This window comes from Puma concolor, chromosome A2 (genome assembly GCF_028749965.1).
Source record: "Puma concolor isolate L17-30 chromosome A2, mPumCon1.1.hap2, whole genome shotgun sequence".
Lineage (NCBI taxonomy): Eukaryota > Metazoa > Chordata > Mammalia > Carnivora > Felidae > Puma > Puma concolor.
In genome coordinates this window covers 75,667,141-75,692,519 of record NC_141668.1, presented here as the reverse complement: position 1 = coordinate 75,692,519, position 25,379 = coordinate 75,667,141, and the positions used below count along the sequence as shown (strand labels likewise).

The following is a 25,379-nucleotide window of genomic DNA, read 5'->3' as shown; positions in this document are numbered from 1 at the left end:
TCAGTTTTATTTTCTGTAAATTAAAAAAAATAAGACAAGATTTAATGGCCTTTAAGCTCTAAATTCCATATTTCAATATTATTAAATGTACCTTAAAAACTATTCTCCTAATTAAGTCTACTGTATTTTTACCATATGTTTATACAGTTGGTGGCTATTTCTTTAAAAATACTTCTGCTAATTGCAAAGTAAACTTCTGCTTTGACCATGAAAAAATTTAAAAAACCCAACAAACACAGAACTATTATGACTGTCAGCCTTATCTGGAATGAAGATTTATTACCTTTCTTATTGTAAGCATCCCAAGAACTGCGACTAGATAGTAAGGAAGACGAATGGTGAAAAATTTTAATGCTTTCAGAAAGTCTAATATATATATTTTTTGCAATCCTGTACATTTCTCTGTGCTTATCAAGATAATGTGTTCTAATCCCCTTTATCTATTTCGTATTTCTACCCCACGTCTCCTTTGATAACCACCAGTTTCTTCTCTGTATTTAAGAGTCTGAGCTTTTTGTTTGTCTCTTTTTTGCTTTGCTTGTTTTTTTGCTTTGTTTCTTAAATTCTACATATGAGTGAAGTCATATGGTATTTGTCTTTTTCTGACTGACTTATTTCACTTAGCATTATACCTTCCAGGTCCATTCATATTGTTACAAGTGGCAAGATTTCATTTTTCATGGCTGACTAATATTCCATTGTTTATATATTCCAGTTCTTTATCCATTCATCTATAAATGGACACTTGGGTTGCTTCCATATATTGGCTACTGTAAATAAGCTGCAGTTAAAATAGGGGTGTATATATCTTTTTAAATTAGTGTTTTTATTTTCTTTGGGTAAATACCCAGCAGTGGAATTACTAGATCATTTGTTAATTCTATTTTTAATTACAAATTTTTTTTTTAATTTTTTTTTTCAACGTTTATTTATTTTTGGGACAGAGAAAGACAGAGCATGAACGGGGGAGGGGCAGAGAGAGAGGGAGACACAGAATCGGAAATAGGCTCCAGGCTCTGAGCCATCCGCCCAGAGCCTGACGCGGGGCTCGAACTCAGACCGCGAGATCGTGACCTGGCTGAAGTCGGACGCTTAACCGACTGCGCCACCCAGGCGCCCCTAATTACAAATTTTTTTAATGTTTATTTATTTTTGAGAGAGAGAGACACAGCATGAGTGGGGAAGGGGCAGAGAGAGAGGGAGACACAGAATCCGAAGCAGGCTCCTTCTGTGAGCTGTCCACACAAAGCCTAATGTGGGGCTTGAACCCACAAACCATGAGATCATGACCTGAGCTGAAGGTGGGGCGCTTAACTGACTGAGCCACCCAGGTACTCCACTGAGCCATGCAGGCGCCTTTATTTTTAATTTTTTGAAGAACCTCCAAACTGTTTAGCACTGTGGCTGTACTAATTTGCATTCCTATCAACAGTACACAAGGTTTCTTTTTCTCCACATCCTCTCCAACATTTGTTATTTCTTGTGTTTTTTATTTTCCCAACTCTGATAGGTGAAGTAATACCTCATTGTGGATTTAATTTGCATTTTCCTAATGATGGATAATGTTGAGCATTTTTTCATGTGTCTGTTGTCCATCTGTATATCTTCTTTAGAAAAATACCTATGCTTCTCAAACTATTCCAAAAAAAGAAGAGGCAGGAAAACTTCCAAATTCATTCAATTCAGGCAGCATGACTCTGCTACCAAAACCAGAGAAAGATGCTACCGAAAAAGAAAACAAGCCAATATTTCTGATGAACATAGACATAAAATCCTCAACAAGTATTAGCAAACCAAATCCAACAATACTTTTAAAAAATCATTCACCACAATCAAGTAGTATTTATTCCTGGAATACAAGGATGATTCAGTATTCCTGAATCAATCAACATGATATGTCACATTAACAAGAGAAAGGCTAAAAACCATATGATTATCTCAATAGACGCAGAAAAGCATTTGACAGCATACAGTATCCATTCATAGTAAAAACTCCCAGCAAAATAAGATTAGAAGAACATACTTCAATGAAATAAAGGTCATATATGGAAAACCCACAGCCAACACCATACTCAATGATAAAAAGATAAGAGTTTTTCCTTTAAGATCAAGAACAAGACAGGGATTTCTGTTTCATAACTTTTATTCAACATAGTACCGCATTCCTAGCCACAGCAATAAGACAAGAAAAAGAAAAAGCATTCAGATTGACAAAGAAGAAGTAAAACTTTAACTATTTTCAGATGACATACTATATGTAGACAACCCTAAAGACTCCACCAAAAAAACTGTTAGAACTAATAAATGATTTCCATAAAGTTGTAGGATACAAAATTAATATACAGAAATCTGCTGCATTTCTATATACTAATAATGAAGTAGCAGAACGAGAAATTAAGAAAACAACTCCATTTACAATTGCACCAAAAATAATACAATACTTATAAATAACCAAGGAGGTAAAAGATCTGTACTCCAAAAACTGTAAAACATTGATGAAAGAAATTGAAGATGACACAAACAAATGGGAAGGTATTCCATGCTCATGGATATGATTCCCAAAGCAATCTACAGATTTAATGCAAAATACCAATAACATTTTTCACAGAACTAGGACATATAATCCTAATATTGTATGGAACCACAAAAGACCCTGAATAGCCAAAGCAATCTTGAAAAAGAAAAAGAAAGCTGGAGATGTCACAATCCCAGATTTCAAGGTCTACTACAAAGCTATAGTAACCAAAACAGTATGGTACTGGCACAAAAATAGACATATAGATCAATGGAACAGAACAGAGTCCAGAAATAAAACCCCACTTATGAGGTCAATAAATCCATGGCAGATCTTGACAAGTATCTTTACATTACACAAGAAGAAAATGCACATTTCCTTTCCCTATTACTCTGTCTATATGTTTTTCTAAACATTGAGAATAACAATGCCAAATAAAAAAAAACTAAAAACATTTACTGATGGTCTTGTGACCTTAATCACAGTAGCTATTTTAAAATTTTCTAAATACCTTCAGTTCCTCAACTACATGAATACATATTTTCATACGGTACCAATTATATCATTGTTAATATGAATTCTGTTTTTACCACTAACATAGCATGATTTTTTGTATTTTTATATGTTAACCTTTATAGTTATAAATGATATGTTCTTTCTTTTAAAATAGGTGTCATAGACAGCTTTAGAGGAAAATAAACATTACTGATTATCCTTCTTTGCTAATATAGTACTTGTTTACATATCTCACAGCTTTCAATGTATATTTACATAATGACATTTTTCTTTAAAAAAACATACTATAGTTTTTAACAGTACATACATTGCTTTTTAGGGCCATATGATTTTATTGACTTGGTGAATTTTCTCATCACGCCATCATTAGTTTATCAGTTGTCCCAGTTGATGAACGTATTTAATGAAATAACACAGTTCAATTTAATAACACAGTTAATGAAATATTTAATGAAAGAAACAATGAGATCAATTAAAAAGAAAGATAGCGGGGCACCTGGGTGGCTCAGTCGGTTGGGCTTCCAACTTCGGCTCAGGTCATGATCTCACTGTCCATGGGTTCAAGCCAGCCTGGAGCCTGCTTAGGATTCTGTGTCTCCCTCTCTCTCTGACCTTCCCCTGCTCAAGCTCTGTTTCTGTCTCTCTCAAAAATATATAAACATTAAAGAAAAAATTTTTTAAAAAAAGAAAGCTAACTGAAGAGCACCTTATGATTCTGGAACTCACATTTGAAGATAGTTTCTAAATTCAGGGGCACCAGGGTGACTCAGTTAAACGTCCAACTTTGGCTCAGGTCATGATCTCCTGGTTCATGGAATCGAGCCCCATGTTGGGCTCTGTGCTGACAGCTCAGAGCCTGGTGCCTGCTTTGGATTCTGTCTCCTTCTCTCTCTGTCCCTCCCCCACTTGTGCTCTATCTCTCTCTCAAAAATAAATAAACATGAAAAATATTTTTAAATAAAAAAGGTAGTCTCTAAATTTAAAGCTACAGTTAAAGATTCCAAATAAAGCTTTATTGATGAAGATAAATGCCTGGAAGAACAAGCTATTTGGACTGACAAGAGGGGAATATTTAAAGTATATATAACAGATTCTGACAAGGACATGTGCTTCAAATGTTAGGTTTCTGTCTGTAATTCTTGAAGGATAAGATGAGTTTATGTTGTATTGCTGACAGCTCTTTTAAAACTGTGGCAGGCTTCTGGGAACATTCTTGGTCCTCTCAAACTTAGCATGTGCGATGTTTGCTGACAAATGAAGATAAATAGATTGTCAGGTTGCTAATTCTGAGTTCGAACTTCTTAAAATCTACCAAACTATATTCTTATACCCATTATTTCTGGTTATTTCGAGCAGCATGCCTTCCTGTGGTTAAATTAGATGTAGAAATGAAAACTCCATTGTATGAATTATAAAAAAAAAAATAATACTAGCTGCTTTGGGCAGTTTTGACACTTTGATCCTAAGGAAATCTACTTTAAGTATTATACTTGCAAGTAAATTTCCCTTCAAGGAAGATTTTTTTTTTTTTAAACTTCAGAATTGCTTGATGATTCAAATTGCTCATGCAAGTTTATCCTAGGTCTTCGTAGCTAAACTGGCTATTAGGCAGACAAGCCTGCACTTTAGAAAACAACTTAGTTTGGAGTGGTGAGAATATTTAAATAATAGTTTATTTCAACTTGTTCTACCCAGTCATTAGCTCATTGCTGCCAGCCATGAGTTTCCCTGCCATACCAGGAAAGCCTGTCATTTACATCGGATCACTATTTTAGGACTCACATTATAAAGTATAAAGAAATACACTAGAATCTGAGGGTGGAGGCAGGAAGGGGGTGCTATGAATACACATGGCTGGGTGAGGACTCATTTGACCTTTTTCTTTGTCTCTTCTAAAAGCAAGTTTGTTTGTTTGTTTGTAAGTAACGTGCACACAGTAATACACATTAAAATTTTTTTTTAATGTTTATTTATTTTTGAGGGAGAGAGAGAGAGAGCGTGAGTGGGGGAGGAGCAGATAGAGAGGGAGTCACAGAAAACAAAGCAGGGTCCAGGCTCCCAGCTGTCAGCACAGAGCCCGACGCGGGGCTCAAACCCATGAACTGTGAGATCATGACCTGAGCCGAAGTCAGACGCTTAATAACCGACTGAGCCACCCAGGCACCCCAGTAATACACATTTTAGAGAACAAAAGGGGGGTAGAGTGAAAATTAAGTTTTCTTCTCCCTCCTATTTTCTTATTTCTCTCCCCATAGGCAGTTACCTTTACCTATTTCTTGGGTTTCTTTTCCAAGATAGAATACACATGTGTAAGCACATATTTTTTAATGCAATTATTGTGTGGCATACCCACTGTTCTTTATTTTGCCTTTTTCTCTTAACAATTTATTATTGTTGGCTCCATATAGATTTATTGGCTTGCTTCATTGGCTGCATTTTGTAAGCTGTGCCATAATTTATTTACCTACTTTCCTTCCGGAATTTGAGGTTATTTTTAGTCTTTTGCTAGAAACAGTGTCACACAAGTCTTTGGGTGGATAAATATAGGATAAACACCCAGAATAAAAGGTGCCATTGATCACTCTCTGAAACTTGTGAGACACCCTGAGTGACTTCCAAGTTTAGTTCAATCAGTCAATTCAGTAAACACCTTTCACATTCTAGGTCCCATGCTGGTCTTAGGGAACTCCAAGAATCAGACATGTCCTCTGCCTTAAATAAGTTAGTGACATTGGTACTCAAAGGTAAAGTACAAGGTGACAAATCAGAGGTACAGCTGCATCTTGTGGAGGTTCATGGCAAGGAGGAATACCTTCTGACCTTGGGGTTCAGGGAAGAGTTTGGAGGTGGGTCGGAATTAGAATTAGAGGTGGGAAGTAGCAGTGAAGGTCATGCGGGAAATAAGGGTGCAGCAAGTGCATGCTAGTGCTTTGCTCCCCACTTCGTGGGCCTCCTCACCACACCTGTGACGTGCCAGGCCTGCTCCTGCCACAGGGCATTTGAACTTTTCATGCCCTCTGCCTAGCATTTCTTTCTTTCTTTCTTTCTTTCTTTCTTTCTTTCTTTCTTTCTTTCTTTCTTTCTTTCTTTCTTTCTTCCTTCCTTCCTTCCTTCCTTCCTTCCTTCCTTCCTTCCTTCCTTTCTTTCTTTCTTTCTTTCTTTCTTTCTTTCTTTCTTTCTTTCTTTCTTTCTTTCTTTCTTTCTTTCTTTCTTTCTTTCTTTCTTTCTTCCTTTCTTAGAGAGGGAGAGAGAGAATTCCAAGCAGGCTCTGCACTGTCACCACAGAACCTGATGTGGGGCTCAAACCCACGAACCATAAGGTCATGACCTTAACCAAAGTCAGACACTTAACCAACTGAGTCACCCAGGCACCCTTCCCCCTAGATTTCTTTATGACTTGGTACCTTTATAGTGATGACCACAGCACATTGGAGCTCCTCGGCATGGGCCCTGGTTATTTGCCCGAGTGCTGCGGGTATCCTATTGTTCTGAAACAGGTGCTTCATTTTCCTTCACTCTGCTCTTCCTCTTGATGCCACCATAAAAGTGCCTCTAATGATGGCCTCGTGCCATGTCTGACTCCTCCCTGGCATTTTGCACAACGATGACCATTCTGGCCTCCTTTAAGTTATGCATGCAGACCCTTCCCATAGGCTACTATAGTACAGCCAACATCAGACTATCATTTCCAACAAGGCTTTATGAAAGTTGAGCATCAGGGAATGGGCAGGGCCGGGCCTGGGTAGGGAAGGGGTACCACTTGCTTCTATTTAAAGTTCTCCATTCAGAACCTAGAGGACCCTCCTCAATGTAGGGGCAAAGGATCCCCTCCCTGTTTATCTCTTCCTCGTTTCCATCTGCCTAAGGCTGGCTTCTCCTTCCCCAAAGTGAGTGTACCCAGGGATGCTACCTGGAAAATCAGGTCCCTAGCCTCCAGAAAGAGGAAGCTCCCAACTCGTGAGAATCTGAGGCCTCTGGTAGATCTAATTTCAGATCTTGGGGTCCACCTTCCACCCCCTAGCCACAGGATTGGTACTGAGCCTGCAGCCCCAATAAATAATCAGAGCACTTAATATTTATACCACAACATAACCAACACTCCAATATCAGTACCCATGGTGGCATTTAGACTTAAATGTTACCACATCTCACCACATCCCCTTTCTCCAGTCCTCTGGGTTCCTGAAAACTGCTAATCAAGAACTAGGGGGTCATTGTTGTGTTATCTCTGTATTCCCCAAGGCAGCAAACATCTTCCTCAGAGAAACCACAGAGCCTGAGAAACCCATTAGCTTTTCCAAAACATGCATCCAGTTTACATTAAACCCTTTGCTCTGTTTGAAACATCAAGATGCAGGTTAATTTCACAGCTTACCCCAGAATAGTAGGTAGGGACTTGCTTTACCTTTATATAACAGAAATTGCCATTAGGTTGGTTTTCTTAGAATAAAGACACAGTCAGCCTCAAAGGTAAATTCAGTTCTCTTCCTTTAGAAAAACTGAACAGCTGGAAGCTTTGAAATGAGTGTTTTTGTACTTCTGCTCATATAGGTTTTTTTTTTTTTTTTTTTTTTAAAGAAACTCTCAGGTCTGGGCACACCTCTTTCTCTGCTTAAATTAAGTCTTTGAGAGGCAGAGAGGGTGCCATCCAGAATCAGAGAAACCTAGTGTTGTAGTTGGGCTCTAAGCTGGTTTAATACATCTGAATCCTCTAGTTCGTAGTCTGGGATCCTAGTAAGCAAAGGCAAATTGATTCCCTGTCCACATGTGCTTTAGACAGACCGAGTTTTGTTTAATTACTGCATTTTACAGAAGCCTTGGGGTTATGTCAGCATGCAGAAGAGGTGCAGAGTGGTGTTAAGGAAAGGGGCAATTGTAAGAAATGAATCTCACTCATAGAGAACTTATAGATGGAGACATAAACAGAGAGATAAAAAGTTGAGTAAAATAGTTTTATATACTTACTGCCAAGTGAGATGAATGGAGAACATGTCCTATAAAAATTTAGAGGATAGATTGATTAATTTGTGAGGTTTTATTTATCTAAATTTTAAATATATTAAAGTTTGAGAAATCATACAGTTTGTTAGAGAAGTATATCCATCACTTATTACGAACCAGTAGGTTGTATTTCAATAGCTTTATGGTATGATATCTCTTTGTATTTGTATTTAATACAGACTTGAGCATTCTTAAGGAATTAAAGAATCTTATGTATGTTTTGGGTTTACTTCTTAATAACAACCAAAAACAGGATCATGAACTTTTATGTGATTCACTGTTACATTATCGTTTTATTTTTTATCTTTTTAAATGTTTATTTTTGAGAGAGAGTGAGAGAATGTATGCATGCGAGTGGGGGAGGGGCAGAGAGAGAGAGGCAGTGAGAAAATCTCAAGCAGGCTCCACACCCTCAGCTCAGAGTCTTACATGGGGCTTAAACTCCTGAAATGTGAGATCATGACCTGAGCTGAAACCAAGAGCAGGACGCGTCACTGACTGAGCCACCCAGCCACCCCACTCACATTATGTTTTTAAACATTTTAAAATCTAGGGACAGGTTTTCTATTGAGATCTGACAAAAAGTCTCAAGGTATAAAACAGGTAAAATAAGAGGTACTCTGGATCAGATGGGTTGGTTCTTTCTCCCTGTTGGTCAGGATGATATACACATGCCACCTGCTATAGGAACACTGTCTCAGGGGTTTGTGGATAGGTGTCTGTTCCCACCATACATGTCAGTCCAACAATAGACTCACTGTGGGCCAGACACTATGCCAGGAGCTGGTGACAGAAAGGTAAATGACCCATGGTCCTACCTTCAAGGAAACTGCAGCCTGATGTGGGGCAGATGGGGTGCGACATGGAAATGAATGACTTGGGAAGTCCATGCAAGCTCAGGGTTTCAGTCAGTCAGAGAAGAGGAAGGCTCATTACCATTACCTGGACCAGGGAGGGGAGGGCAAGTCAGGGAAGCTGCTGGAGGACTTGGCCAGAGTATAGTTTTGAAGGACGTGTAGGAGTTCATTAGCTGAGTTTGGTATTCCAAGATAGGAGACCATGTGGTTCAAAGAAACTGATGTGAAAGCAGATAATTACAGGTAATTTGGCTAGAACATAAAAAGGAAGCAATGGGAAGAAGCAAGGCTGGAGTAATAGCAAGGGGATTCTTTGGATTTTGGACATACAGGATAAAGCCCAGAGAATCCATTAAGCTCTTTAGCAGAGAAGTGATGGATCAGATGGTGTTTTAGTTAATGGTGACAGCCAGTATGTTTTGAGTGTTACTATGGACCAAGTGCACTATGAAGCATTTTCCATGCATTTCTCATTTAATTCACACAAACACCCTAAATCAGGTATGGTCGTTGTATCAGGGATCCTAGAGGGGAACAAAGGGCAGCTCAATTGGGGTGATGGAGGAGAGTCTGATGCAGGCACTATTTATGAAACTGTGGGCAGGGTTAAAGATGCAAAACCCCTGTAGGCTAGCGATAGTGTGGAGCCTTTACCACTACTCCCCTGAGGGATTAAGAGAGAAAATGATTCTGGAACCCAATGAGCAAGAGCAGCAGCTTTTCAAGGGAGAACTTAGCCATTGCCATTTACCTGTCAAGCTGGGAAGGAACCAGGGAGCAGGGGGTGGTAAGGGGGAGTACAGATAGAGACACCAATCTTGCTGTTTTCCTTCCCTCTGGTCCTCTGATCTTTGGTCAGTGGGCTTCCCACTGGTCAAACCCAATTTGAGGTCAGGGGGCCGAGTTAAATGGAGGATATCTAGCAGAGTTACTACATGGATTTCACAGAGGAAACAGGTGAAACTTAGCTAGGCTAAGCCACTTACCCCAAATCAGATAGCTTGTACATGGTGATCCCACCTGACCGCACAAAGGAAGCTCTTACAAACTGCAAGGAAATGTCTCTTCCTCAGACTAGGGAAAAGGATTAGGAAGGGCAAACGTGCTGGCTGCATGGCCCGCTAGGAGCTCTTCCATAGATTCAAGGCCCAGAAGGGCAAGTTTAAGGAACTAAAGTGGCAGTCAGTGTCAGTGAGGACAGAAAGAAGAGGATGGATTTGATGCAGTGGAGGTCAAATGGACAGAACTGTGGACCTCCCTGTCCTTCTCATAAAAAGTGATAACAATGGGCCACCCAAGTGATAACAATGGGCCGACTGAGTGGCTCAGTCGGTTAAGCATCTGACTCTTGATTTTGACTCAGGTCATGATCTCACCAGGTGAGGTTGAGCCCTGTGTCAGGCTCCACACCCAGCTTAAGATTCTCTCTCTCCCTTATCCCTCTACCTCTGCCCTTCCCCTGCTTTCTCTCTCTCTCTCTCTCTCTCACAAAAAAAGATAATATTATAGAAGGTACAGATTGTCTTAGATCCTTTCCAGCACAAAAGCTCCATGACTCATCTCTGCAGTGATTGTGAAACATATTTTTTTCATGGAATTAATGTATCTTTGAAAATATTCCCCAAATGCTCCATATACCTTCTTATAGAGATTTGAAGTTTATTTATTTACTGTATTAGTGACACCCAACTCCAATTACATGGCAACTAAACAGGTATCACAAAACATGTTTTAAAATCATCAAAATAAAGTCAAAGTGTGCATGTCTTTTAGTAGACGTTTTCTTCTAATTATGTCTGGAATCCTGTATTGAGTATAGTATGGAGACCCCAAAGCATAACTCAACCTCTGCTCAAACAATATAAAGAGAAAACAAAAAAAACTAAAAGCACAGGAGAAAATAGTTCACAAAAATTGGGTAGCAACCATAAAATAAAAAATATATATTCAGTATGACCCAAACCTTTTTTCCCTTCATTTGGCTCAATAATTGCCTCATTAATTTGAACGGATTCATTTGGACACTTATTGTTGTAAACACATAAAAACCTCTCAATTAAAAAAAATCCACATCAGTAAGGGTACTTCAGAAGAGCTTTTTCTTGTTTCATTACATATCCTACAGATTAGCTTTAACAACATCCACGTTTGAGATTTCTGGGGGAAAATGGGGGACCCTTAGAGCCCTGCAAGATAAATAGCCCCGCTCACATCCACCTTTTAAAAAAAATTTTAGCTGTTCCTTTCTAAGTTATCACAGTCTCTGGCTAACTGCTCCATTTCTGGGGCTACTGCTTTCTGCCACTTTCCACTTTAAAGCAGACAAACAAAGCAGCAGGTGAGAGCTGCTCTCATTCCAAGCAGTTAGAATCAAAATTCCAGCAATCAGAACCTAACTGAAGGTTTCTGAGCATTTCTCCAAAGTACTTCCTTTTCAAAGGTCTCTTTTCCTGGAGGGCCCATGGTGTGATTGTTGTCTGAGGCTCCCCACACAACACTGGTCATTTTCTCTCATTTACTCATATTTTTGGAACCTCCTTCCAGTAAAACCAGCTTGTGTTTTCTCCTCACTTCTCTTTCCTGTCCTCACCTGTTGGCTGTTCCTCTCCCAGCAGGCTGACCTTCCACCACTCTGGACTTGGGAGTCACTCAGTCTATGCCACTCCATCTAGATGTATCCCAGGAACATCTGAGAACATTTGTTCCCAGGTCCCCAGTCTTCCTGAGGATGCAGTGGCACTGCCTGTATTCACATCCTAGCATGGCCACTTATTACTGTGTGACCTGGGGTAAATTGGTTTCCTTTCTGTTAAATTAGGATATTAATAATCATGCTTCCTTCTAAGTTGTTGCAATGCGTAAATGAGATCGTATATCTAAAAACCTAACAGATTGTAACTTCTCATTAAATTCTCATCAGGTTTGCCTCTATATTATAAGCACCAGCATATTCACTGATCACTGATTTTTTTTCATATTTTAGTATTATCCTTAGTAAAATCAGGTAAAAATACTGTATTACCCCACCCCTGACTTTTAAAAAAATTTTAGGTGTTTTAGGAAAGAAATGGGAATGATTTTCTCATAGGCCTTCCAGAGGAACACTCACTCTAAATCTTATTCCCCTTAAAAGCTAAAAATTAATGAGAGCTTATGTTGTCATTTCAAATGCTATATATGTATGATAATGTCATCTTTATATATTGCCTTCTTTCCATTTAAGCACAAAGGATACGTCTGGCATAAAATCATAATTATTTTTACCTAATTTGACCTCGTTATAGTTGTGATTATTTAACAATCTTTCTTTAACACATACCACTGCATACTCATATAATATTTGGGGTATATATTAATACATATTTATAACCACATGGCCTAAAAATTCTGAGTACTATGTTTTGATTTAAAACTGATATTCTTGGGGCGCCTGGGTGGCGCAGTCGGTTAAGCGTCCGACTTCAGCCAGGTCACGATCTCGCGGTCCGTGAGTTCGAGCCCTGCGTCAGGCTCTGGGCTGATGGCTCAGAGCCTGGAGCCTGTTTCCGATTCTGTGTCTCCCTCTCTCTCTGCCCCTCCCCCGTTCATGCTCTGTCTCTCTCTGTCCCAAAAATAAATAAACGTTGAAAAAAAAAATTTAAAAAAAAAAAATAAAACTGATATTCTTATGATGAACTTAGTATGTTTTTCCTCTAATTTATTGGGAAAGAAAATCAGCATGGATACAGAAATTCATGTAAATTGCCAAATTAGTCCGATTATGAAATTCATTTTCTATATTGTGTTGTCATCTAGCATTGGAATAACTATGAGTCTCACTAAGAGAAGCAGAAACTAGAACATGGAATGTAAGGCACTGAGCTGTGAGAGTGATGATCCACTGTACGGAAAATGACTTTGCATTCTCTGTTAATGCAGATGTGATGGAAGAGGATCACTGAGGTGGAATTATTTACTTGAAAGCCTTTTTAAGAACTTGAACTTATATGATCTTCATACATTTAATGAACAAGGTTTTTAGTAATATTTCCTTAGGATCACCGAGTTTTAGTACTTGAATGGACTCAAAGTTGCTTTGCTCTCACCCATGGGTCAACAAACTTTCTTAAAGTACCAGATACCAAATATAGCCTATGGGTCATAATCTCTGCCAAATACTCAGCTATGGTGTTGAGCACAAAAACAGCAACAGATAACATTGAATGAATGGGTATACCTGTGTTCTGGCAAAATTTATTTACAAAGACAGGTGGCCGACTCACGGGTGCTTGAGAAATCTGATCTCAGCCCCCTTATTTTACACATAACATAGCAGGAAAGCTTAAGTCACTTAATCAGTGAGACACAACTAATTAGTTAGTGTCAGGACCACTATAAGGCACTTCGTTTTTTCATTTTGCAAGTCTTCCAGTATGCAGGCTAATGCTCAGACAACAATAGCATATTTCTCATATGGTAGTCAGCCAAAGGATTCTGACTAATTGGTCTTACCATCATCACATCTATTGGTTTCATATAAAGCAGAATTGCCCAGAGAAGTATATTGTTTTTATCTTCTATATAAAATAGAAAACAAAATTCTCCTATATATGAAATTTAATTATTTGAATAATTTTTCTTGTTTAGAATGTCTGTATTAAAATGTTATGATCATTTCTGTTATTTAAAATGAAAGGTAGCTTTGGATAGTATCTCCATTTTAACAACATTTGTTCTTCCAATCCATGAGCATGGAATGTTTTTCCATTTATTTGTGTCTACTTCAAGTCCATTCATAAGCTTTCTATAGTTTTCAGCATATAGATATTACCCAAAGCAATCTACACATTCCATGTAATCCCTATTAAAATAACACCAGCATTCTTCACAGAGGTAGAACAAACAATCCTAAAATTTGTATGGAACCAGAAAAGACCCCAAATAGCTGAAGTATTATTGAAAAGGAAACCAAAACTGGAGGCATCATATAATTCCAGACTTCAGGCTATTATTACAAAGCTGTAATCATTAAGACAGTATGGTACTGGCACAAAAACAGATACATAAATCAATGGAATAGAACAGAGAACCCAGAAATGGATCCACAAGTATATGGCCAACTAATCTTCAACAAACAGTAAAGAGTAACCAATGGAAAAAAAGAGTTTCTGTAGCAAATGGTGCTGGGAAAACTGGACAGCGACATGCAGAAGAATGAACCTGGACCACTTTCTTACACCATACATAAAAACAAATTCAAAATGGATGAAAGAGCCAAATGTGAGATAGGAAACCACCAAAATTCTACAGGAGAAAACAGGCAGCAACCTGTGACCTCGGTCACAGAAACTTCTTACTAGACATGTCTCTGGAGGCAAGAAAAACAAAAGCAAAAATGAACTATTGGGACCTCATCAAGATAAAAAGCTTCTGCACAGTGAAGGAAACAACAAAACTAAATGAGAACAGGTATTTGCAAATGACATATCTGATAAAAGATTAGTACCCGAAATCTGTAAAGAACTTACCAAATTCAATGAAGAAATGGGCTAAAGACATAGAGGGGCGCCTGGGTGGCGCAGTCGGTTAAGCGTCCGACTTCAGCCAGGTCACGATCTTGCGGTCCGTGAGTTCGAGCCCCGCATCGGGCTCTGGGCTGATGGCTCAGAGCCTGGAGCCTGTTTCCGATTCTGTGTCTCCCTCTCTCTGTGCCCCTCGCCCGTTCATGCTCTGTCTCTCTCTGTCCCAAAAATAAATAAACGTTGAAAAAAAAAAAAAATTTAAAAAAAAAAAAAGACATAGACACTTTTTCTTTTTTTTTTTTTTTTTAACATTTATTTATTATTGAGAGACAAGAGAGAGACAGAGTACGAGCAGGGGAGGGGCAGAGAGAGAGGGAGACACAGAATCTGAAGCAGTCTCCGGGCTCTGAACTGACAGTACAGAGCCCCATGGGGGGCTCGAACTCACACTGTGAGATCATGACCTGAGCCGAAGTTGGACGCTTAACCAACTGAGCCACCCAGGCGCCCCTAAATAGACACTTTTTCAAAGAAGACATCCAGATGGCTAACAGACGTATGAAAAGATGGTCAACATCACTCATCATCAGGGAAATACAAATAAAAACCACCATGAGATACCACCTCACGCCTGTCAGAATGGCTAAAATTAACAACTTCGGCAACAACAGATGTTGTCGAGGATGCAGAGAAAGGTGAACCCTTTTGCACTGTTGATGGGAATGAAAACTGATATAGCCACTCTGGAAAACGGTATGGAGGTTCTTCAAAAAATTAAAAATAAAACTACCCTATGACCCAGCAATTGTCTTAGTAGGTATTTACCCAAAGGATACAAAAATGCTATTTTGAAGGGGCACATACACCCCAGTGTTTATGGTAGCACTATCAACAATAGCCAAATTATGGAAAGAGCTCAAATGTCCATTGACTGATGAATGGATAAAGAAGATGTGGTATATATATGCAATGGAATACTACTGGGTGATCAAAAGAGTGAAATCTTGCTATTTTCAACAATGTGGGTGGAACTAGTGTATTATGCTAAGCGAAATCAGTCAGAGAAAGACATACAATTTCACTCATATGTGGAATTTAAGAAACACAACAGATGAACTTAGGGAAAACGAAGGAAAAATGAGATAAAAACAGAGAGGAAAACAAACCATAAGAGACTCTTAAATACAGAGAATAAACTGAGGTTGCTGGAGGGGAGATGGGTAGGGAGATGGGTTAAATGGGTGATGGGCATTAAAGAGGGCACTCTTAGGGATTAGCACTAGATGTCATATGTAAGAGATGAATCACTGGGTTCTACTCCTGAAACCAAGGCTACATTATATGTTAACTAACTTAAATTTAAATAAAAATAAAAAAATAAAAGGAAAGATAAAAAATCTATGCCCTTTAGGATAGGTAGTAATTAGGCATAATTTATTAGCTTTAAAAAATCAAAGATAATTAAATAAAATCAGAGTAAAATAAAATATTGCATTAACATGTTAAAATGGCTTCTGGACTTTATTTTATTAGAATTTATTTTCAAAGATTACTCCTATTCAGTTGAAAAACTCTAACAAATGCCAATCAAAACATTCTTAACGGATTTTTGGAATCCTGCAAAGACTAGCTTCTGTTAAAATAGAAATCTGGACAAAAAAGAAAACAAAGATGTTTCATCAAAGGAAAGAAAAGGATATTATAATTGTATCCTAAAACTTTTTTTCCACTTTAAGTAATACCAGGTGATATTAAATGTATGAAAATAACCTCAAATACCCACATTTCGTGCTTCCTATGATGGCAAAAATGGGCAAGGGGATTGGAGAATGTCCAACTTTCATAGTGCTTATGGGGAAAGATTGGACATTGAAATCTTTTATTAAGTTTCACACTGAAGAGTGTTCCAAACAAATTATAACTTTCTATTAATTAATTTCAACAAATGTAGATTTTTTTTTATTGTTTAGAAAGTATTTTGAGGGGCGCCTGGGTGGCGCAGTCGGTTAAGCGTCCAACTTCAGCCAGGTCACGATCTCGCGGTCCGTGAGTTCGAGCCCCGCGTCAGGCTCTGGGCTGATGGCTCAGAGCCTGGAGCCTGTTTCCGATTCTGTGTCTTCCTCTCTCTCTGCCCCTCCCCCGTTCATGCTCTGTCTCTCTCTATCCCAAAAATTAAAAAAAAAAAAAAAAAAAAAAAAAAAAAAAAAAAAGTTAAAAAAAAAAAGAAAGTATTTTGAAATTGATAATTGTTTGCCATGGACAGACTTTCGGTTAGTGTAACAATCCAGCAAAAGATGAGGGGGACCTAAGAAGAAGGAAGAAGAAAAGGGAAATTATAAAGTAAAATCCATTGAGTTCTGTAATTTTGTAAATGGAAGGAGCCTACAATGAAACAAGCCTTCTGGCTTTGTTGAATAATGGACGGTGATGTTTGGTGGTAAATTCTAGAACATTGGAGGAGATAACATTGGTGGGAGAATTGGAGACAGGAAAAATATTTGTGATACCTACGTAAGATCTAAGTGGGCTTTTTTAAAATAAAAATATAAAATTTTAGGGGAATATTGATGCTAGAGATATTTATTTGGGATCATTAGCATATAGACAGTAACTGAAGCCGTGAGCATAACTCAGATCACCCAGGAAAACTTACCAGGTGCAGAGGGAAGAGGTTAAAGCCAGAACTCTGGAGAACACCAGAAGAAAATACTTTTTGTTTTGTTTTGTATGATGGTTGTTTATTGGTACATTCTTTTTTTTTTTTTTTTTTTAATTTTTTTTTTTTCAACGTTTATTTTTATTTTTGGGACAGAGAGAGACAGAGCATGAACGGGGGAGGGGCAGAGAGAGAGGGAGACACAGAATCGGAAACAGGCTCCAGGCTCCGAGCCATCAGCCCAGAGCCTGACGCGGGGCTCGAACTCACAGACCGCGAGATCCTGACCTGGCTGAAGTCGGACGCTTAACCGACTGCGCCACCCAGGCGCCCCTATTGGTACATTCTAAGAGCAGCAGTAAAGAACTTTCAAACTGCTTTAGCACATCATAAGGTATTAATATAAATCCTCTAGGAGGGAGGGGACTCCATTAAAAATTTATACGAGAAAAGAAGTTTCTGACCAGTTCCCAGGACTGTGGAATGGAAAAAAATACATAAAAGCCTTTCTCTGCCCTTACTCTATGGACTGGCACATGGAATAGAGAAGTCTTTCCCTTTCCAGACTAACTGCCAGATGGCAAAATAGTACCCAAGGATTTCATGTCTGTTTGGAATCAAATTGTGAAGAAAAGCGCTGCTGTCCTAGAAATACTGATTTTGTGATTAAGAGCAAGACACTCTTTCTGATTATTTTGTTTGGGAAATGAGATATGTTGAGGGAGGGGTATAGGAGTTACTCTGATATAAAAACAAAACTACTGACAAGCACAGAACATTGGCATGTCCTCTGGGAAATGGTGGAAGCTATGCTTTTATATCGTGTTTCAGTTGGTTTTTGCAAGTCCATCTAGCTTTTGCCATTCTAAATAATTAGAAAGAAACAAGTCATTGTTGCCAGTTATTTCTTAATTCCTTGGTCAAAGAGTTGAGCAGAGACATGGGAATTACCATCCTTGTACCCCTATGGTAGGTTTAGCAATTTTATTCATAGAATTAGAGGTTACTCAATCCCTGCCCAATTAAACTGTTTGCACAAGGGACTCACTGGAATTTGTACATGGAACATGAAATCTAATGTGTATCTGTGTACAGCTAAAAGAATTTTTTTTAATCATTTTTGGAACCTGAAGCAGTGAAATGCATTTATTCTTGGACTCATGGCATATTCCCTGCACATGACTGTAGGGACTTGTAGTTGGGTCATGTTGAGTGCCTGTACAATATCTTTATACCTATGCTTAGTAAGGAATTGCATAGCCCCAGATCTGAAACCTGTGGACAAATGTGAGCTGGAGGTAAAATCTTGTGAGAAATCGCCTCTGGATGATGTTAAAACATGGCACTAGCCACAGTTACCTCCATACACTTGAGAAAGGACTGGTTTGACTCTATAACCCTAGCCAAAACCAGCAGTTAAGGGCATGTAGGGAAAGATCCTAGATGGAGACCAAGACACTCCTGTTAACTTTTCTCTATCCAAAAAGTCAAATGAGTAAATTTAAAAGAGGGGTGGCCAACAGTGTCCACTGCAGATAAGGCCTGATGAGTGTCTATTGGTTGATGCTGAACACCTGGTCTGTTTGGCACAAATGTTGGAAGCATTGTCACATGATTTATTCTGTGTCCGTCCCAGAGGAGAGAACCAGGTTCAAGGTGGCAGCAGATGTTGGATAACCATAGAGATATGTAGAGGAATTCTTTCATTGGGTAAGACATTAACTGTAAAGCTTCACTCTTCTGGAAATCTCAGATGCTTCTGTGCTAGGTAGTATCAAGGTTGCCCAACTTTGGATAATTGGCAATAGGACTTAAATATCAGGATTTTTTTTTTTTTTTTTTTTTTTTTTTTTTTTTTTGCTCTGTCCTAGGGTTTTTCTTTAGTTAGAAATGGTAACCTTTTAAAGTGGGATATGATGAATTGTTATGTAAGCCATTTTAGATGTCCCCTTTCTTATGCACATGCTCCGTCAAAGTGGCAGTGTGCAAATAACCTGTACCCATCTGTTTAGCATTTCACTTTGCTTTTTGACTCTTTAATTCAAACTAAACATTAATATAAGAAGTTTTGATAATAACCCATGAACTTCATCCTTTTTTAAAGGTAGTGTAGCTCTCTTCCTGTAGTGTAACCATAGCAACTGACAAGGAACAGAGAAAGAAAGCTTTCACACATGCTGTGCTAATTAATCCTGTCCTACAGTTTTCCTTCAACTGGAGGATGCGGTTTAATAAATTCTGCATGAGTAAGCGTGTTTTGATGCATGACTATAAATACATAGCAATATCTTTACCAAAAATATGGATTAACAATGTAGTTATATATTCCTACTTCAAGGTATACTTTTTTTTTTTTGATTCATTGTTTTAATAATTTGCTCCCTCCCTGAAAAACTTCGGGATTTACTAATCTTTTTAACTGAACAGACATAGTTTCAGGGTTAAAGCCTTTTGTTTATCAATATACAGGACCATTTCCACAAGAAAATGTCTTAATTGACTATATCAAAGTAAGAGGATAGAAAAGTTTTTCTCAAGCGATACAGAAGAGTGTTTCTTAAAAATATAGTAACATTCTCCAATATGACACATTAACATGCAAACCATTTTAAGAAACTATCTTAATACATTAAAAAGCTAGATACTGCAAATTCATTTTCACTCTTGATTTGAGAAGTTATATGACCCACATGAATGGTGTTTGCGTAGTCCTTGACCTAATAGACATATGGGAAGGAGGACAATAATGGAAACAAAGAATTTTTTTCTTTTTATGTTTTTCAGATGTATTTAACCAGTTTTACAAACTTACATTCGGAGTGAACATAATGGACCTAAAATCGCATAATTATTTAGATTTATACTATTTCTAGCTTATTTTGAGGTTTTTATTCTCTCTTTGAAATGGGAAATACCACAATTTTCTATAACCAGCCTGGTCTTTTGAGCTGTCAAAGAAAATCTCAGATTTTTTTCATTCTCCTATCCCTCTAGCCTAGCTTTCTGTCAACAGGGCCTCAGAAAAACCAAGGGAATCCAGCCTGAATGTTTTTGGCATCCCATTTCACTTGACAAGAGCATATGGAACGAGTCAGAACCTATTTCAGGACTTGTACTTCTTTGGTCTGTGTATAGAAACATGCTAATTTGAGGAATTAAATCTTCTGATGGGATTATTAAATTTTGGAAGCACTTTACCATTCTGATTGTCCTATCTATTGTTCAGTTTTACCTGAATTGAGATAGGATCAAACTTTGCAGAGAAAAGAAGTAGAGGTTATTATGGAAATCTGTTATTAAAAATAGTTGTTCCACTCATGTATAGAAAAGTTGGAGAACATATATAAGTCTGTGTGTGTTAGTTTGTACATGTTGATATGGAATACTTATAAACTTGAAACAATTTATAATATACTATTGTTTTATTATAAAACCTGTGTTAGAGAAAAAATTGAGTTACTCTAACCATAGTTGAATTAATTAGAAATTTCTCATCAGCTGTCCTCTTAATTTTAACATTTTCATATAATACAGTTAAGGGACAATCAAGTATTTAATAAACAGGAAAAAAATTATGTCCCTAAGTACTACTTAAAAATTTAAATTGTCAGAACATTAAAATAAATGTTATGGTACATTTATTGTAAAAATGGTACATGTGCTTTGAGCCTCACAGTGATAAATAATACTTTTCACTTGTCATTAATGAACATACCCAGATAGAAAGCTGGATTTTTTTCTTTTAAAAAGAACATTTATAGATTTTGTGATTTTTAAAAGAAATTATATATTTATTGTAGGAAACTTGGGGAAAAAATTGAGAAGAGTGTATTAAGTGAAGAACAAAACTGAATGATCCCATTTTCCAGAGCTAGCCACTGAAGACATTCAAATATTTTCTGCCATTCTTTTTTTTTAATGCTAAAGTCTTTATGGTTATGAGGTCAAACTGCACATAATCTAGCACAACATATTACTATGACCATTTTCTCCATTTTTAAATTCTTAGGAAACATTTTTATTTATTATACTAGACCTCGTCATCCCATTGTTTCATATTTAAGTATTCCTTTATAATTATTTATTTAGGTGGTTTTCAAATGATCTTCCTAAATAAATGTTTCCCACAGAGCATTTAACAGACACTGAAAGAAAAAGAAGCTTTGGAAAAACCCTTTGAGAAAAGCATCATATTCTCTTCTTTCAGATTCACAATACACATTAGAATAATTAAGAACACTGAGAAGTAGTACAGTATGAAGACCTGTTTTAACTTTTAACTTGTTAAACCATCTTTTCCCAAAATGATTTGACCTTGGAATCTTTTTCTGTAGTACTTACTTATAACTCTCAGAACTAGAATTCTATAGAACATTCTTTGGAAAGTCAAAGAGATTTCTAAGCTTCTGTGTAATATCTAATCATTTATGAATTATCTGTTTACTCTTCTAGGACTTTATCAGATTTATGATGCTTCAGTAGGAAAACAATTGATCTATCAGTTATTAGCATTATTTGAAATAGGTAGAACACAATATACCTTCCCCAGCCTTTCTAGTAACCTTGACATGGCATTTGTGATTCTGTATTCCAGTGTCATGTTTGACCTTTTAAAACTGTGAACATTCAAATTTAAATTCCCTTGTTCTATTAATGCCTATCAACTTCTTTATGTTTCCTGTATTCCACAGGTCTTGCAAGAGCAAAATCTGTCCCTAGCCACACATACTCCAATGAAGTGGTTACCTTGTGGTACAGACCTCCAGATGTCCTCCTGGGCTCAACAGAATATTCCACCTGCCTTGACATGTGGTGAGAAATGGAAGATTTACTCTAGCTAATCTATCTGTAATGCCTGGTCTGGGTCATGCCCAGACAAACATTCTAATAGTTTGAATGAAGATTAATGGTGCAGCAGTGTTTGCCTGTGTGTGGCAGTATTGCTGGATTTTTTTTTTTTTTAAAGCATGATTGAGAATATTCCTTAATCAAAGGCTCCCTTGCAGATGGTGTCTGGTAATGGTTCTTGAGGGACAAGGGGCAGAAGTATTTTTCTGTCAGTACAATGGTTTTTCTCTCTAAGGGTCTCAATTTGCAGCTCTGTTTTATAACAAGGAGGTATATATCTCTAAACAGTAGTATGGGTTGGAGGTAGTAGGAAACATGTTTAAGTTCAACAACAAAGCTCAAATTAACTGGTCCGAAAATTTTGGTGTAGGCACTAAATTTGGTGCAGTACACTCTAGAAAGCTGGGTACAAATAACCCAAATGATATAAAACAATTACTTTTTGAAAATATCACAATAAGTTTAATTTCAACAGTCTCGGTTTCACACAATGGTTTAGCAAAACTTAAAAACCTGTTTAGGAAGCCCAAAGATTAATAAGTTTTAAGGATAATTATGATTAATTATAAAGTATAATGAGCTCCCAATCCAGTGTGATCTAAATCAAATAATCAAATAAGGGAATATTCTTTTTTTTAAGTTTATTTATTTATTTTGAGAGAGAGCATGAGCAGGGGAGGGGCGGGGGGGGGGGGGGGGAGAATCCCAAACAGGTTCTGTGCTTGAGAGCGCAGGGCTTGATCCCATGAACTGTGAGATCATGACCTGAGCTGAAACCAAGAGTTGGATGCTTAACCAACTGAGCCATCCAGGCACCCTGGGAATAATCTTATTTTTAGTACTCAGGAAAGTCTTCTTAGTGACTTGAAAATGTCCTCTATTAGTAGAAAAATCTCTTGTCTAGACTCAAAATTGTGTTCAAAGTAAAACAACTCACATAACACTTGTGCTATTTTATCCTAGGAATCATCTTCCATGAATGATTATGCCCCCATATGCAGAATTCAGCTACATGTCCTTATAATGTTTATGACCTCGATAAAACTTCCCCATGTGTTATTTATCTTCCTGCCATGTACTTACTTCATTGTTCTTCCCTCAGTAATCTTGGCTTTCAGTAAATTAGGCTGTAATGAGGGGCCTGGCTTCTGTCCTGATGTTTTTGATCCAAACATTTTACAGTGAGAAAACAATCAAGTTCCTTGTGATGTAGGGCACAATGTAGATTTTCTTAATTTAGGTTCCAGCAACCACCACCCCCCTGCCCAAGAATAGGATTTCAGGATCTGTGAAACCACTGAAAATATATGCAACATTTTGTGTACACATGAATATATTTATTTTTATGGGGTGTAGATCTGTAGCTTTCAATAGAGCTATAAAAAAATCTGGATCATCAAACAGCCTAAAATCTATTGTCATAAATTTTGTGATGCCTTATAATAAATCTAATACCATCGTAATGCATATTCCAAAACCCAGAGAACAAAGATGACCATCTATTATTAAGGAGCTAAGCTAATTCATTTTTTTCATCACAGTTTTCTTTGTTTGTTTGTTTACACAATTACTTTTTTCCCCCAAGGCTAGTCAGGGGCTTGGGCAAAATACATATTTTGATCATTAGTGGTAATGGAGGAAAAGGTTGGAAATAAAGGTCAGTTACTACATCAGGATATCAGTTACTAACTTTCTCATTCCCTTCTTCCTTCTTGCCTCACCATTGGGAGTTGGATATATAAATAAGCATTAATTAATATTCTCGAGTTACGGACTATTTTTCTCTTTTTCAAGTATGAAAATTCTAGGTTGTCTTTCAGTGAGGTCAGTTAAGGACTCTACTAATAGAACATAGTTTGGAAATATTTGTGGCTTGGGGCCAGTCTTGTCTTAGTGCTTGGCAGTTCAGTTAAGACTCTACCCTCATAATCAGAAGAAGCTGTTTTTAATACACTAGTGGCTAATTTTTTCCAAACCTTTAAAAGTGCTCTTTAACGTACAAAGAACCACATGGATTATGACTTGCTGATATTTCTGTTTCTGATATGTAGTATTTGATTTCCAGCCTGTGCCCCAACCTGGGGCACCCACCTTTTTTTTCTTTCACATCTGTCTGTGTGTGCGTGTGTTCATCCTCTTGAAGAAGGCTTGGGTACTTTCTATTAATTTGCTTTACACAGAGACATAATGAAGCATAAGAGGAAGACTGTTATTTAAGTGGAAGGGAGGAAAACTGATACAAAGTAGAAGACCCCAAATGCCCTTTTGTCTACATGCTAAGATTATTCATTGCCAAAACCAAATAGTAAATGTGTTGTATTTGAGCAGTTCTCATGCTTAATGGCTTTTCATTTTCAAGCCCTAAAATCTGAGTTATGTCTATGCTATGCCTGTCATTCTCACTCTGATTTCATTCCAAGCCGTTTTCTAAAAGCCATTTTGTTATTATCCTCTAAGTCCAATAAAGTGTATATATTTTTCCAGTTAGAGAGAAGTTCACAGGGCACTGATTTTTGCATAATCAATGACATCGATGCTGGGTATTCACAGAACTGGAAATGGGACTGTAATTGAGTCATGGCTCAGCTGCACCAAGGAGAAGTGCAAATATGAATGCATGAACAATAGCGGGGAGGCAGGTGGTAGTGGGTTCAGGCGATTTTTACAGTTCATTTACCATCCTGGGGCAGTAGGGTAGTAACTAAAAACTAACGATCCCTACACAGTGTTACATTTTCCAGTTTTCTGTTTAAATAGCCGCAGGCAGTAAAAATATTAATGAAGACACATACGCATTAACATTGGCAGCAAGTGACGGAAAATCAGAGCTCACCGTGTTATGATTTATTGCGCTGGGTCTCCAGCACCGTGGCAAGGTATAAACATACTGTGCGATTCCAGAACACAGCAGGAGACACAGGTTTTGATACCTTTGTCTCCCTCCATGAAAGAGGATTTAGGCAGAGGAATCAAATTGGACGTTGTCTCGTGTATAACTTCTCTTAATTCTTGGATTTTGTCACTCTTTGAAAGTCAAGGCATAGGAATTCATCTTTAAGCCTCTAAACCAAAAGGCTTACAGAGTACTGAGAACCACATTATGAGAAGTGCAGATGTGAAAAGCAGCTTATCTGCGTAGTTCCTCCCCTGTCAGGGAGTTCTGCTCTAGCAGTGGAGGTCATTGCTCTGCATAAGCTTTCTGTTTCTTTAGAGAAGCTCATAAATATGTTTAGAGCAGCCTTTGTTTTCTAAAGTGGAAGTTCACTTGGGATTACTTACAAGGGATTAATTTTTAACAGAAGGTGACTAATGTAGCTAAGAAGTAATAGTATCTCAGCCACATCACAGTGCTTCTGGGGCCACAATATGTAGTGGCACTACCTTGTGGAATCAGTGACAGCCCTCCCCAACATGATGTGTGAAGGAGAGCCTGCCATTCTCTTCCCGTCATCATCTTTTTAAAAGCTAATTAACATATTAACTAT

The 25,379-nt window shown here is 37.7% G+C and overlaps 1 protein-coding gene across 8 annotated transcripts in view; it reads left to right on the top strand.

Annotated features, from left to right (window-relative positions):
- CDK14 (cyclin dependent kinase 14) overlaps positions 1-25,379 on the top strand; it is a 638,124-nt gene that overhangs the window by 362,905 nt on the left and 249,840 nt on the right. For all 8 annotated transcript variants that reach the window (XR_015247658.1, XM_025929509.2, XM_086696604.1 and 5 more), the window contains one exon: positions 21,738-21,858. Coding sequence is in view for 7 of the 8 variants with exons in the window: in XM_025929509.2 (XP_025785294.2) it covers positions 21,738-21,858 (121 nt within the window). In the remaining variant the exon portion in view is untranslated. The remainder of the gene's footprint in view (positions 1-21,737; positions 21,859-25,379) is intronic.